Source organism: Morchella sextelata, assembly GCF_020137385.1.
Source record: "Morchella sextelata strain SCLS chromosome Unknown scls_8, whole genome shotgun sequence".
Lineage (NCBI taxonomy): Eukaryota > Fungi > Ascomycota > Pezizomycetes > Pezizales > Morchellaceae > Morchella > Morchella sextelata.
The window spans coordinates 385,899-399,126 of NW_025408623.1; the positions used below are offsets into that span (position 1 = coordinate 385,899).

General features: G+C 52.1%; 3 protein-coding genes across 3 annotated transcripts; 1 reads left to right on the forward strand and 2 right to left on the reverse strand.

The window, feature by feature from the left end:
- Window positions 1-1,667: 1,667 nt before the first annotated feature.
- On the reverse strand, window positions 1,668-3,917 carry H6S33_012323 (uncharacterized protein; the record flags this gene model as incomplete). Its single annotated transcript, XM_044844128.1, has 1 exon — window positions 1,668-3,917. One exon carries the CDS (start codon window positions 3,915-3,917, stop codon window positions 1,668-1,670), a length of 2,250 nt encoding a protein of 749 aa, XP_044694972.1.
- Window positions 3,918-4,962: 1,045 nt separating this feature from the next.
- Window positions 4,963-6,441, forward strand: H6S33_012324 (uncharacterized protein; the record flags this gene model as incomplete). Its single annotated transcript, XM_044844129.1, has 1 exon — window positions 4,963-6,441. The coding sequence occupies one exon, from the start codon at window positions 4,963-4,965 to the stop codon at window positions 6,439-6,441; it is 1,479 nt and encodes a 492-aa protein (XP_044694973.1).
- Window positions 6,442-8,242: 1,801 nt separating this feature from the next.
- On the reverse strand, window positions 8,243-10,963 carry H6S33_012325 (uncharacterized protein; the record flags this gene model as incomplete). Its single annotated transcript, XM_044844130.1, has 9 exons — window positions 8,243-8,686; window positions 8,858-9,286; window positions 9,346-9,721; window positions 9,778-9,951; window positions 10,007-10,183; window positions 10,240-10,416; window positions 10,478-10,648; window positions 10,711-10,896; window positions 10,953-10,963. The coding sequence occupies 9 exons, from the start codon at window positions 10,961-10,963 to the stop codon at window positions 8,243-8,245; spliced, it is 2,145 nt and encodes a 714-aa protein (XP_044694974.1).
- Window positions 10,964-13,228: the final 2,265 nt, after the last annotated feature.

The following is a 13,228-nucleotide window of genomic DNA, read 5'->3' on the forward strand; positions in this document are numbered from 1 at the left end:
ACAGCACTGAACTGCTGCTGCACTGGCGAAGGCGAGGGGAAGGCTGGGGGGTTGTTCCGGCTTCTACGCACGCCGCACCCGGCCGGATAGCTAACCTACATGTAACTAATATGGGTGGGTGGTAGACGCATGTACTGTGGTGCAGTTATATAGACGGACGGCCCGGATTTGTGTGGGTAGTAGTTACATGTGGTCTCTAGTATATAGCTACATATAAGATGTAGCTTTCGTTCTTAAGCTTGTCTACATGTATTTCTTTCTTCTTACTTTCTTTTTCATCATCATCAAACCAGCACACTCACATTCGAGCTAGCTTTCTATTTACGAACCGACGTACACCCATGCACGTCATCTAACTGTACCCAAATCCTGTTTCGCTAGTACAAAATGTGAACTTCGGCTCTGGATCTGGCGGCAACTTTGGCATACTATGTATTACTACCTGAGACTTAGACATCTCAATTCGGCTGGGTCTTTATATCCTGCGGCCACCAGGAGGGGCGGAGAATGGTGGTGGCTACCTAGTGTTCTCCACGACACCGTTCGAGACGTACGTGACCAAGGCCCAGTCTTGTCAAATGAGGAGTGCCGGTCTCGTCTCGAGTCGTCTTAGCTTGCCCCGTCCCGAGAAAATCGAGTGAGTAGTTGTGATCAAGCCAAGGCCGTAACGTTAACAAGAAGCTTTGATTTGTATAGTAATGTCTTTATGTCTTCTGTTGAGATCTTACCTATATGTACTTCCTGATTTAGCTGCCCAAATTCTGCGTACCCGATAAACGTGTAGCAAACAGTTGAAGTTTATGTGTTGCCCGGGAGCGGCCGGCCCGCATGGTGCATGCAGGATCGATCAGGGGAGAAGTATACCATCTTGTCCCTAACAGCTATGTCACTAGTATATCCTGGTAGATTTCAAGCCGGGCTAGTCGAGGCCGGAAGTATTTGGTATCGAGCTCTTCGAGATAAGAGTCTCGAGACGTCTCGTCTCATGGGGAACACTAGTGCTGCTTTTTTACTAAGCTGCTAGACGTACGGAGATCGATCGTTAGTGCCGTGCCCGCCAGCGCTATAGATGGTGTCTGTACACAGAGCCGTTGCTCCCAGTGCGTGCAGCTAACTCTAGAAATAGATACCTATTCCCCCCGATTCGTCACTTTCACGAGTAATCTTTTTTGCTACGCACTTGATTCAATCTAGCTCTGGAATCGCTATTGTGAATATCACTCTGTACCGCCGATCTCGAGTGACAATCCATGAACCGCGCGCTGTGTAACAATTTCCTTTCCTTGCTCCTGCGGCAACCAATGATCATATGCCCCCCTATCTCACTCAAGACCCCACATCCCCACTCTATTGTTCCTGCATTTTTCTATATATACTGATCTACGCTACCTATTTAGCTACTACTAGTTATGTTGAAAAAACTATACACCTCCCGACGTACGCACCCTTTGCGCTGAATGCAAAATAATAAACTCCTGGTATAGCCACCACCCACGCAAGAAAATAAAAAACAAAAAACCGAAAACAGGACAAAAACCGAAGCCTGGCTTGTAACCCAACTAGCTGTCTATGTTGAAAAAGACGACCTCCCTATAACTATCCAAGACAAGACACAAAAAGCCCACCATGCAAGAAAAGAAAACCTAACAAAAAAAAAAAAAGAAAACTCAACCCACAAAAGCCCTCAACGCGCTCTCCGCCTTCACCACCATCTCCTCCCACTCCTCCCCCGGCACACTCAACGCCGTGATCGCCCCCCCCGCCCCAACCCTCCACACATCGCACCCCGCCTCCACCTCCTCATCCACCCTCACCGCACTCCGAATCACCACGCTCCAATCCCCCGCCCCACACACACTCCAGTACCCCACAACGCCACTATACAGCCCCCGCTCCCCGCCCTCAATGCCGCGCAGCAACTGCACGCTCCGCCGCTTCGGCGCCCCCGTCATGCTCCCCGGCGGCAGCGACGCCGCCAACACATCGAAGCCCGTGCGCCCGCCCTCCAGCCGGCCCTCAATCACCGAGACCAGCTGGTACACGTGCGCGTACTCCTCGACATGCATCAGCTTTGTCACGGCCACGCTGTCGCCCGCATGGCGGTGCAGGTCGTGCCGGATCAGGTCCACAATCATCAGGTTCTCGGCCGTCTCCTTGGGCGAGCGCAGGACGCGCTCGGCGGCCGCGCGCGTCGTGGCGGCGGACTTGCGCACGGTGCCCTTGATGGGGCGCAGCTGGCAGGCGTGGCTGCGGCTCCACGAGAGGAAGCGCTCGGGGGAGGAGGAGAGCAGCGTTGCGCCGGACAGCCGCAGGTAGGCGCCGTAGGGGGCCGGGTTGCGCGCCCGCAGCCTGGTGTACAGCGTCCAGGGGTGGGGCGCGGGGCGCGGGTGCAGGACCTTGGTGCTGGACGTCAGGCAGAGCTCGTAGGAGTTTCCGGCGGCGAGGTGGTCCTGCGCGGCGGCGATGGCGGCGAGGTAGCACGGCTGCGAGGGCCGGATGACGGTGGGGAAGTGCGTGGTGGGCGTGGGCGCGGGCGTGGGCGCGGCGGCGGCGGCGGCGGCGGCGAGTGTGAGGCGCTGCGCGGTGGCCGCCAGCCAGTCGTCGTCGCGGGGGAGCAGCGTCTGGACGTAGGCGCGCCCCGTGTCGGCGTCGAGCACGATGCTCCGCTGCGCGAACGCCAGGCTCACGTCGGGGACTCTGGGCCTCTCGTCGCCGCGGGCCACGGGCATGTCCAGCGAGGCCACGCCGGCCTCGTAGCTGAAGTAGCCCACGAGCCCGCCCCAGAAGGGCGACTCTGCGCACCCGCCCGTGGCGGTGCGGGCGTGCATGTATTTGGCCAGGAAGCGCCAGATGCAGCCCTCGTAGTCGGCCAGCGGCACCTCGGTGCGCGCGCTGGACCCGACGCGCGACAGCACGGCAGCCGCGTCGCCGACGCTGTAGGTAATCACTCTCGTCACGCCCGGCGCCAGCACAGCAAAGATGCACCACCGCCCCGGCGCCGCCGCCGAGTCCAGCACGACAAACTCGTCGGCGCTCTGCACGCCCAGCAGCTCCGCGACCCTCGTCGCCTGCAGCCCCCGCGCGGCCACAGCCCGCGTCGCCACCCGCCGCCCGACCCTCTCCCCCTTCTCCACAACCAGCGCCCGCGCACCGCTCGCCCGCTCCCACTCCGCCTGCCGCGCTGCCAGCCCCCGCTCAGCAGCTGCGCCGCCGCCGCCCCCCCCCAACCCCGGACGCAGCCCCACGCTCCGCCGCCCGCGCGCGCAGTTCCACGCGCGCGCCAGCGCCCACCAGTTGGCCACCACCTCCGCGCCGCCGCCCGCCGTGCAAATGCTCTCGGGGTGGTACTGGACGCCCCAGAACGGCCTTTCGCGGTGGCGCACCGCCATCAGCACCTGGCCGTTCTCGGCGTCGTGCGCCCAGGCCAGCGCTTCGAGCGGGGCGCCGTGGTCCGGCGGCGGCGGCGGCGGCAGCACGGCATGCAGGCTGTGGTAGCGCACGGCGCGCACGCTGCCGACGCCGGCAAAGAGGTCCGTGGCGGTGTGGGTGACGGGCGAGACGAGGCCGTGCTTGGGGGTTGCGAGGCGCCGGACGGCGGCGCCGAAGGCGAGGCAGAGGCTTTGGTGGCCGAGGCAGACGCCGAGGATGGGCAGGGTGTGCTGGCCGGGGAGGTGCCAGAGGGAGGAGGCGACGCCGATGTCGGTGGGCTTTGCGGGGTGGCCGGGGCCCGGCCCGACGACGACGGCGTCGAAGGAGGGGAGGTGCTGGAGGAGGGTGGGCAGGGGGAGGGCGTCGATGGGGAGGGTGTGCACTGTTGCGTGCGTGGTGGTGCGCAGGAGGGAGGCGAGGTTGGCGGTGAAGGAGTCGTAGGCGTCGAGGAGGAGGATGCGCGGCGGGGGGGGGGTTGCGGACGGCATTCTGTCTGTCTGGGGGCAGGAGTGTGTTTGCTGTATTGGGGGTGAGTATGGATGGAGGAGTGACTCGATGGGCTGGCTGGGCGAGTGGGGGTCTTTGGAATATTAATCAGACTGACAGATCCAAGCCAGAGAGAGTGTAGATATCTCACCTATCCAAGCTTTAATCCCGACTGTTTAAATCTTAATTTCCCAAAGACAGGACCTATCCTCTCTACCGAGGACCGCTCAACGTTTTGCAAAAGCACCGACCGGGCCCTAGCTATGGTATGTAGCTATGTAGGTATGTATGTCGTATCAATGATCGGCCCTGTCTCTTCCCCTAAGACAGATTTTTTTTTTCCTGGGCACCCACCCCCTGCGTCGATTTCGCTTAGCAACGGCATCTGACACCTCCCCCCTACATGCATTACCCTATTTCAACCTCATCTCATGGTCAACTGTCTATGGAGGTCGTGAAGAGGGCTGTATATAGTAGTACATCGGCACAATTGTTTTCAGAGAATGGGTGTTTGGGGTGTTTGTTTTTCTGTTTGGTACTCTATTTGCTAATAGGGTTAGGGTTGAAGTACTTGCAGAATTAAACAGATATTAACTTGTTGCTTAATCTGGTTGTATGTAGCTTTAATATAATCGCAAGGCATAATACTGCATTCTGTACTCTATCAAACATAAAATTGGAGCATTCAGTTGTTGGGATCTGTAAAAACACGGTTAGGAATTCTTGCTGGGGCCAGATGGGAATGTCGAAATATGTAGTATGTACGGGATTTTAAGCACGAGTTAATTTGCTGAGGCTGAATACATGAAATGTAGGCTGTTGAAGTTGAATAGGCTACAAATATCCGCACCTTCTGCGCACCCAACCGCCACCGCGCAGCTTACAAAGCCTCTCCCCCCCACCAACCAAAGCTCACCTGCCACAACTGCTCTTCCTCTCCCACTCCGCCCAACCCCCCAAAAAACATCCCCTCCCCTCCCCTCCCCTCCCCTCCCCTCCCCTTCCACTTCCTCCCTCCATCAACCTCCATCGTGGACGGACCGAACCATGCCCCCCCACCTCACAATCGACGACCTCCTCTCCTCGCCCGACGAACGCTCCCAAGAGCTCGCCACCGTCGCAGCAATCTACCCCGAGCTGCTCCCGCTCACGCCCACCTCGGCCACCATCCAGCTGCCCGTGAGCCCCGTCGCGCCCGTGCCCGTGCTCTTCAAAGACGAAAACAGCAAGAGCAAGAACCAAGCATTGCTCCCCATCTCGCACTTCCCGCCGCTGACGCTCGTGTGCACCCTCCCCAGCGGCTACCCCACGACGTCGCCGCCGGCCATCGAGCTGAGCACCTCGCCGCCCTGGCTACCCGAGGCGGTCATCGCGCGCCTGCAGGCCGAGATCGCCGCGCTGTGGGAGGACTATGGGCGCGAGCAGACGGTGTACACGGCCATCGACCACGTGCAGACGTGCGCCGAGCGGGCGTTCGATCTCGCCGCGCCGCTGGCGCTGCCGGCGCGCATGAGGGCGCAGATGGCGGAGTACAACGAGACCACGGCGAGGGCCGTGTTTGCGGCCGGCACATACGAGTGCGGCATCTGCCTGGAGCCCAAGAAGGGGGGCGTGTGCCACCGCCTGAGGTCCTGCACGCATGTCTTCTGTAGGGCGTGCTTGCAGGAATACTTTTCGGCGTGCATCAAGGAGGGGCATGTGTCGTCCGTCACCTGCTCGGACCCGGCGTGCGTCAAGAAGGCCGCGAAGGCGGTGGTCGCTGCTGCCCCGCCGCCGCCGTCGTCGCAAGCGGACGGCGCCGATGCTGCGCCGAAGAGCACAAAGAGCATGCCGCCGACGCTCCCGCCGGACGAGCTGCTAGACATCGGCATCTCAAAGGAGCTCGTGAAGCGCTATGTCGACTTCAAGCAGAAGTCGGCGCTGGACGCAGACCCGGGCACGGTCTACTGCCCGCGCAGCTGGTGCCAGGCGCCGAGCCGCGAGAGCATCGCCGCGCTGGAAAAGGCCATGCTGCAGAACCACACGACGTACTATCTCCCCCCGCACGGCCTGGCCCCGGCCGCCACCGCCGCCCCAAACACCACCACCACCACCACCACCACCACCGTGGCGGCACCGCCGCACCAGAGGCTGCAGGTGTGCTCGCGCTGCGCGCTCGCGTTCTGCCGTGTGTGTGAGCGCAGCTGGCACGGCGATGGCACGATCTGCAGGGCGCCCAACGCGCCGCTGACGGCAGAGGAGATTGCGAACGAGGAGTACATCAAGAAGAACACCACGTCGTGCCCGGAGTGCAGCACGCCGATCCTAAAGAGCCATGGGTGCAACCACATGATCTGCAAATGCCAGGCGCACTTCTGCTTCCTGTGCTCGGCGTATCTGTCGCCGAGCCAGCCGTTTAAGCATTTCAACACGGAGGGCATGCAGTGCTATCAGCGGCTTTGGGAGGGCGAGGAGGGCGATGGCGGCAGGGATAGGGTCGTGGATGGGTTTGATGGGTTTGTGGTTGTCCAGGAGGTCGGGGGGTGATGTGCCGCTGCGGAATAAGGCCGCTCGTGGGAGTGTGGGTTCTGGCGGAGGCTGTGGGAGGAGTGGTCATGGATTGGAGGTTATGAGGACGATTGAGATAGCGGCCCACGCACGACGATATCGGTCGATTTAAAATTTCCTTTTCTTTTTTTTTTTTTTTTTTGCGTTTCCCATTCCCTTTAATATTCCCATATTCCTTCTTCTTTTTTTTCTTTCTTTACATTGCTATGGAGTTTTTCCCTTTTTTATTTTTTGTTGGTCAAAAATACGGGGGAGCTCGGTGGGACTCTTGGGTTTTTTTTTGTTTTTGTTTTTGTTTGGCAATCGAGGGGTTTGGATCGGGGGGAGCTTTTCTTCGTGTATATAGTTTATACCGTGCTGTGCTGGCTGTGTGCTGGTGTAATCGTATTAGAGTGAGGCAGATAAGAAAAAAATAGATGCTTCTTTCATGCTGAGTGTGTGGTTCCGCTGGTTGGCTTTGAATCCGTACTGTGCGGTTTGACAGCTGGAAAATGGGGGCTATTAGGCGTAGTTCTTGGTCTGTTAGAGGTGGGAGAGAAGTATCTGATATATATGATATTGGCGTCGTGAGTGAATATGGATTGTAGCTTCATGGACTAGCACTCGGTCTGAGCTAGTTCTTGGCGCCAAGGAAAAGAAGAAGCACAAGTGTCAATTTTGGGTGGGATTACTTGCCAGGCTGCGAAATACGTCAAAAGGATACCAAACACACTCACCGGACACCTCAATAGTTATAATCCTGTTGTTCTAACCTGCGTATTTCATCATATCCCTATGGAGGAGAAATGTCATTTTTGCCTCTCGCAACTGTCAATCTTAAAGTGCCAATTCCCCGAATTGACACTTAGTAAACACGCTCTTACAGTGAGCGTTTTCAGGCAGCTGTGGTTGGTGATTGAGACCTCTCTATCTGAGGCCTGGAAGCTTCTCAAGCTTCAAGAAAGATGGCCCAGTGACTGTTGCTCTATTTCTCGAATGAAAGGAGGATGGAGTGATAGAGATTGGACTAAGTGCGTTGCCGCAGCTTAACTTTATAGGGCCTTAAAACTAACACATATGCTTGACCGATTATAACCACGTAGCTGTTGTAACGTGTCTTAACACCTATGAATTCACCACGTGCACAGTGTGTACAATAATCGGAATAGAGATGTCGTAGTTGATTGATATACATATATGTAGGGCAACAATCTTAAGATCAAGCTTTGAAGAATGCGAATTAGGGCTTCTTTCCGCCTGCTAAATGGATAACTTCCATTTCCCGGGCTTCACTTCCTTTACGGGCTTTTCTATACCCTCTACTAGAAACGGAGAGTCGATCGGGGAAGTAAGTGATATATATGATGGAAATTGAAGAGAGTGCATTACAAATTGACTGAGAACACTAGCCGAGTGCTGGTATATGTATCGACTAATTCAGAATTATATGATTTCCTCTTAAACAATATTGTATGTTCATGAATATACGTACTGGCGGTTATTGAAGTTAAGCAAAAATTCACAACTGTCCATCATCTCAAAATAAATTTAAACAGAGTAAAATCCCCTTTCGACATGCATGCCTAGACACCAAATCCGCACTAATCCAGAGGTTTTTTTGTTGTCAATCCATCGATTATATGTGCTGGAGGTTCATGCATATGAAGGAGAAAAAAACGAAGATTGGGTGGAAGCTTTACTCCCCTAGCTCGGGCCTAGGACATAATACCGCTTTTTCAGCAGCAAAAAGGAAAATATCAGCCCATCAGGTCCGCCCAATCATAATATTTTCAATATCAGATCACTTATAAACCTTCAGAACCTCCGGTAATACTACAGCAATAGCTGCAAACGCGGCCGCATAGGTTGCTGGTACAAAGGCGTTTTGAAAGTCGTTCGGGTGCTTAACCAGCCACCAGATTGCAAACGCCAGTGTTCCGAGCCAAACAATAACCAGCAAGGAGATGAACTTCCACATCGAAAGACCTTCCATAGGCTGTAGACCCCAGCCTTCTACTCTCCTCCCCCTTCCCAGCGGCCCAACTACTCGTTTAGGCATGAGAGCTAGACAGTCGGAGGTTGTACCGGCACAGTCAGGCCTTTCAAAATAATGCATAAACTCGGCTACCGGGAAAACGGGGGGGTTCTCGGGTGGCTTGGGGATATATTTGTAATCGCTGTTTGTATGAGGAGGCAATTCCTCAGAATCCTGACAGTCGACATAATCCTGATAGTATCGAATGAACTTGAAGATGTTAGCATATTAAACCTTAGCCATACGAGAGAGCTCTTAAGTCGTCAGTCCAGATCCAATCTAATGATGTAACCTTGCTCGCATATAACAGCTCCCATAGGAGGTCTGGCTACGTATCATTGGGATCCGGATCGACCGCTCAAGGGAAAGCAGAGAATTTACCCTGACAAACTTAATCCGCGCCACAAATGACAAGCTAAGCCACCGTTTCCAGCCTCGCGCACGGCGGTACTCTGCTTTTAATTTCCGGAAGAACTCTCTGTCATTTGAAAAGGTTTTCATATCCATCTGTATAAGGACTGTTCGATGCTGCCGCTTCCTTACGCAGCAAAGTACGAAGGTGCCAAGATTAGCAACAATGTTTCCGGCTGAGCTAATTACCGAGATCCCTGAGGTTGTTTGTTGTGGCGTTGAAGATAAACGGCCGGTCGTTGCTAGTACTGCAGATGGGCGAGTTGGAGGTTGACCCGACACCTGCGAAGTCCCCACTGTCCTGACGCTGCCAGAAGTAATACCAGCTGGAGATGAAGGAGAGTGATATCTCCCAATGGTTTCATTGCTAATCACGGTAGATATAGTAGATCCACACCCCTAAAAAACGTATTTAGTAGGATATCACCTGCAAAACTGAGGGGATCCGGAGGCTTTACGCATTTCCAAGACATTTGAGTCAAACCAGATTCTTGTGGGGGAACAGGTGATCTCAACGGCCACCAGAAAATTTCGCTTTTTATCCTGTTCTCCACCCAGATCCCTATTACGTCAAACCAATTTCTATGGTAAGGCCTAAACTCTATCTCATTTCCAAATAAGCTGTCGGGTTGTGATCTAGAGCTGTCCATTTCATCATCTACATATATCTCTGAGGATCCAACCAAAGGTACGCGCTTGACAACTCCAGCGGACTTGGAACCTGAGTTCGACGGATCTTGGCGTTCAAGACTGGGCATATTTTCAGAGACCAGTGAGGTTTTCATATCTTCAAGCGCACCAGATATCCGTGATGAACTCTGGACTTGAGAAGAGCTAATCAGGCTTAGCAAGGTCGCACCAAACCGCGTTCTTATGACATTGGGACTTACTCTGTCTCGATTGATATATCCTTGAGGGTATCAGGGCTGCATCGCTCCGAAATTGGTTCTTCAACTTTGTTCAATGGTTCTGGGTGTTGAGTGAATGGCTTCTCAGGTGCCACAGAAGTTTCCATATCCTCAAACATCCCAGATATCCGTGATGAACTCTGGACTTGAGAAGAGCTGGTCAGGTTAGCAAGATCGCATAAAATTATGTTGCTACTACATTGGGACTTACTCTGTCTCAATTAATACATCCTTGAGAGTATCAGGGCTGGATCGCTCCAAAATGGTTGGTTCTTTAACTTTGTTTAATGGTGCTGGGTGTTGAGTGAGTGGCTTCTCAGGTGCCACAGAAGTCCCCATATCCTCAAACATCCCAGGTATCGGTGAGGAACTCAGGACTTGAGGAGAACTGGTCAGGGTTAGCAAGATCGCATAAAATGATGTTGTTACTACATTGGGACTTACTCTGTCTCAATTAATACATCCTTGAGAGTACCAGGGCTTTGTTGCTCCGAAAGGGCTCGTTCTTTATCCTTATTTAATCGTGTTGGGTATTTGGTTGGTGGCTTCTCAGGTACTACATAAGTTTCCATATCCTCAAACACCCTGGATATCGGTGATGAACTCTGGACTTGAGGAGAGCTGATCAGGGTTAGCAAGATCGCATAAAATGATGTTGTTACTCCATTGGGACTGTACTTACTCCGTCTCGATTGGTACTCCACTGAGAGTTTCAAAGCTGGGTTGCTCTAAGAGGGCTGGCTCTTCCAATTGTATTGGGGAAATATGGGGTAGTGGCATTTTAGGGACCAAAGAGGTTTCCTCATCTCCAAGCACCCCGGGTGTATGTGATGAGCTCTGGACTCCAGGAGAGCTATTCAGGCTTAGCAATGCATATGCCGCATAAAACCACGCCGCCATGCCATTTGGACTTACTCTGTCCCGATTGATACTCCCCTGAGAGTATAATCGGTGCTTTGTTTCTCTGAAAGATCTCGTTCTTTACCCTTATTTAATCGTGAGGGGGATTGGTCGGTGGGTGGTTTTTTAGGAACTAGAGATGAAAAGGGATCCTCGTCGTCGATATATTCCACTCTATTACCTATGTTTATTAGGGGAGAGCTAATCAGGGTTAGCAAGGCCGCATCAAATCATGCTATTACGTCATTGGGACTTACTGTGCCTCCATTGGTACTCCCCCGAGATTATGAGGGCTGGGTTTAACTTTCCCCGAAAGGGCTTGCAAATATCGTTTGTTAATTATAAGATTGCGATTATCTAACCACGTTGTGTATTTGGTGGTTAAAGCACTGGTTATACTTCCGGATCCGCTTTTATCTATCCTATATATTACAGCCCTTTTACCACTGCTGCTACTCTCCCCAAAGGGTCCCATAAGGGTTCGCAAATATCGTTTGTTTGTAGCCAGGGTGAATGCACTGAACATACGTTCGATTTTAACCATTCTAGTTAGCATATCCATTATGGCCCTCGCCTCTCTTCTTCTACTCTCTCTAATATATTCCAGAAGTTTCAAATATTGATGTTGTTTAACCTTGTCCGGCCGCGTTGGGTATTTGGTGGTGGTTAAAGCACAGCTGGTTATACTTCGACCGGGTTTGCTTTCATCTATCCTATCCACTCCAGCCTTTTCACCACTGCTGATACTCTCTCCGAGGGATTCTTGAACTGTCTCCGCAAATGGTTCTATGGTTATGGATGTTAAGGGACTCGGGGTTATGGATGTTAAGGGAGGTAATGCTGATAGAACATTAACCGGCTTGGACCTAGTCCAACGCTTAACCCATTCTTTCCCCTTTTTCACCGAAACCATTTTACTTATGTCCAGGGGATTTTGACGCGCAGACTCTCCCGTCTTCGGTTGTCCCGTTTTGCTCTTATGCCCTTCCGTTTTACTAAATTCATAGAAATGTAAGCTTTTCAGAACAATTGTAAGACCATTTTCATCCCTTGTTTCAATGACTACCAACACGATTCTCATCACAATACTCAAATCGATGTTTTTGTCTTTGGAGTCATGCATCCCTACCCCAGAAAAGGAAATAAAAAAGATTACATCGCGTGTAGATCATGATTAATAGATATATGAAAACAGAAGAGCTTAGGCTTACTGACTCGTCTAAAATGGGCGGCCATCCATTTCGAATACGAGCATCAAGTATACGTAACTTTAGCTTATTTATAGTTTCCAAGCGCTTCGTGCGTAGAGTTTCCGGCCCCGTGTTGTCTGGGGTGTCGGCAAGGTGTGGTAATATAGTGTCGTTACCCAAAGGCATAGGCTTTATAGGCTTTATGTCTTTCTCTTGATCTGGTTCAGCTGTAATTGGGAGCTTACTCGCGGGTACGAAGCTACTCCATAATCGAGAACTGGCGTTCATGATTAAAATTAGCTTAAACTGAGTGTTTGAATTTTATATAATTAAGTAAAAAATGGAATATAGTCTACATACCGTAGAGATTCTCGTCCACTACGGGATTCGTCCGACCTATCATAACCAGCTGGTCTTAGCAATCGAGTAACTTTAATTCTGCGACCACATACGCAGCGATGGGGACAATCCGCGACGATTAATTACAAATGTAATCAACCCCCATATATTCAAGAATAAGTGATTCATATATATAATGTATACATGCATGTATATCAAAAGACTTACAGCGCTCCAGGCCTCCACAACGTTCTTCGCCTAGCCGGCGCCCTCTCCGCCGGCGGATCCTTAGAATCCTTAGAATCAGACTTTGACATGATCGATTGTCGACAATATATAATATAATACTAGCTTAATCCCCGATCGGCCGACCGAATTCGTGTAATCGTTGTAGTTATAGCTGCCGTGGGAAATCGATCTAAGAGATCATGAGCTGTGACTGAAAGCTATCCCCATGAGCTCGAGCTAGCTACATGTATGTACTGAGGATGCACCGAAACGCACGTACGCTAATTTCAGCCTTGTCTCTCACAGAAAGCAGCCGGGTAACATTCATCCCATATGATCTGGCAGCCAAGTAGCTATAAATTCATGACCTAATAAGGGAATTATAACAACAATTAAACAGAGCCAATCAAGAACTCATAACAGTTACCACATAGGGTTGGTGATAGCTGAAATCGAATTTGACTAGTTTTAGCCATATTTACATACAGCCACCCCGCAAAAGTGTTCGTGATTCCGATTTCGGAGTGAGACATTTATCTATATGTAATCGTGGCGGACCATCAAACAATCCCAAGAGAAAACCCCCCAGCGACCAATAGCGCCCAGAATCAATGAAGAATATGATCAATTACCTACCTTCTTTTATATACAGCCACGAACTATATTATATATTTTTTTCGTTGTTTTGAATCTCAACATTGATAACATCAAAATTACGGGTGCGCCACACTGCGCACTGATATTAAAACTAAATCGCGAACACTGTATCACCATAA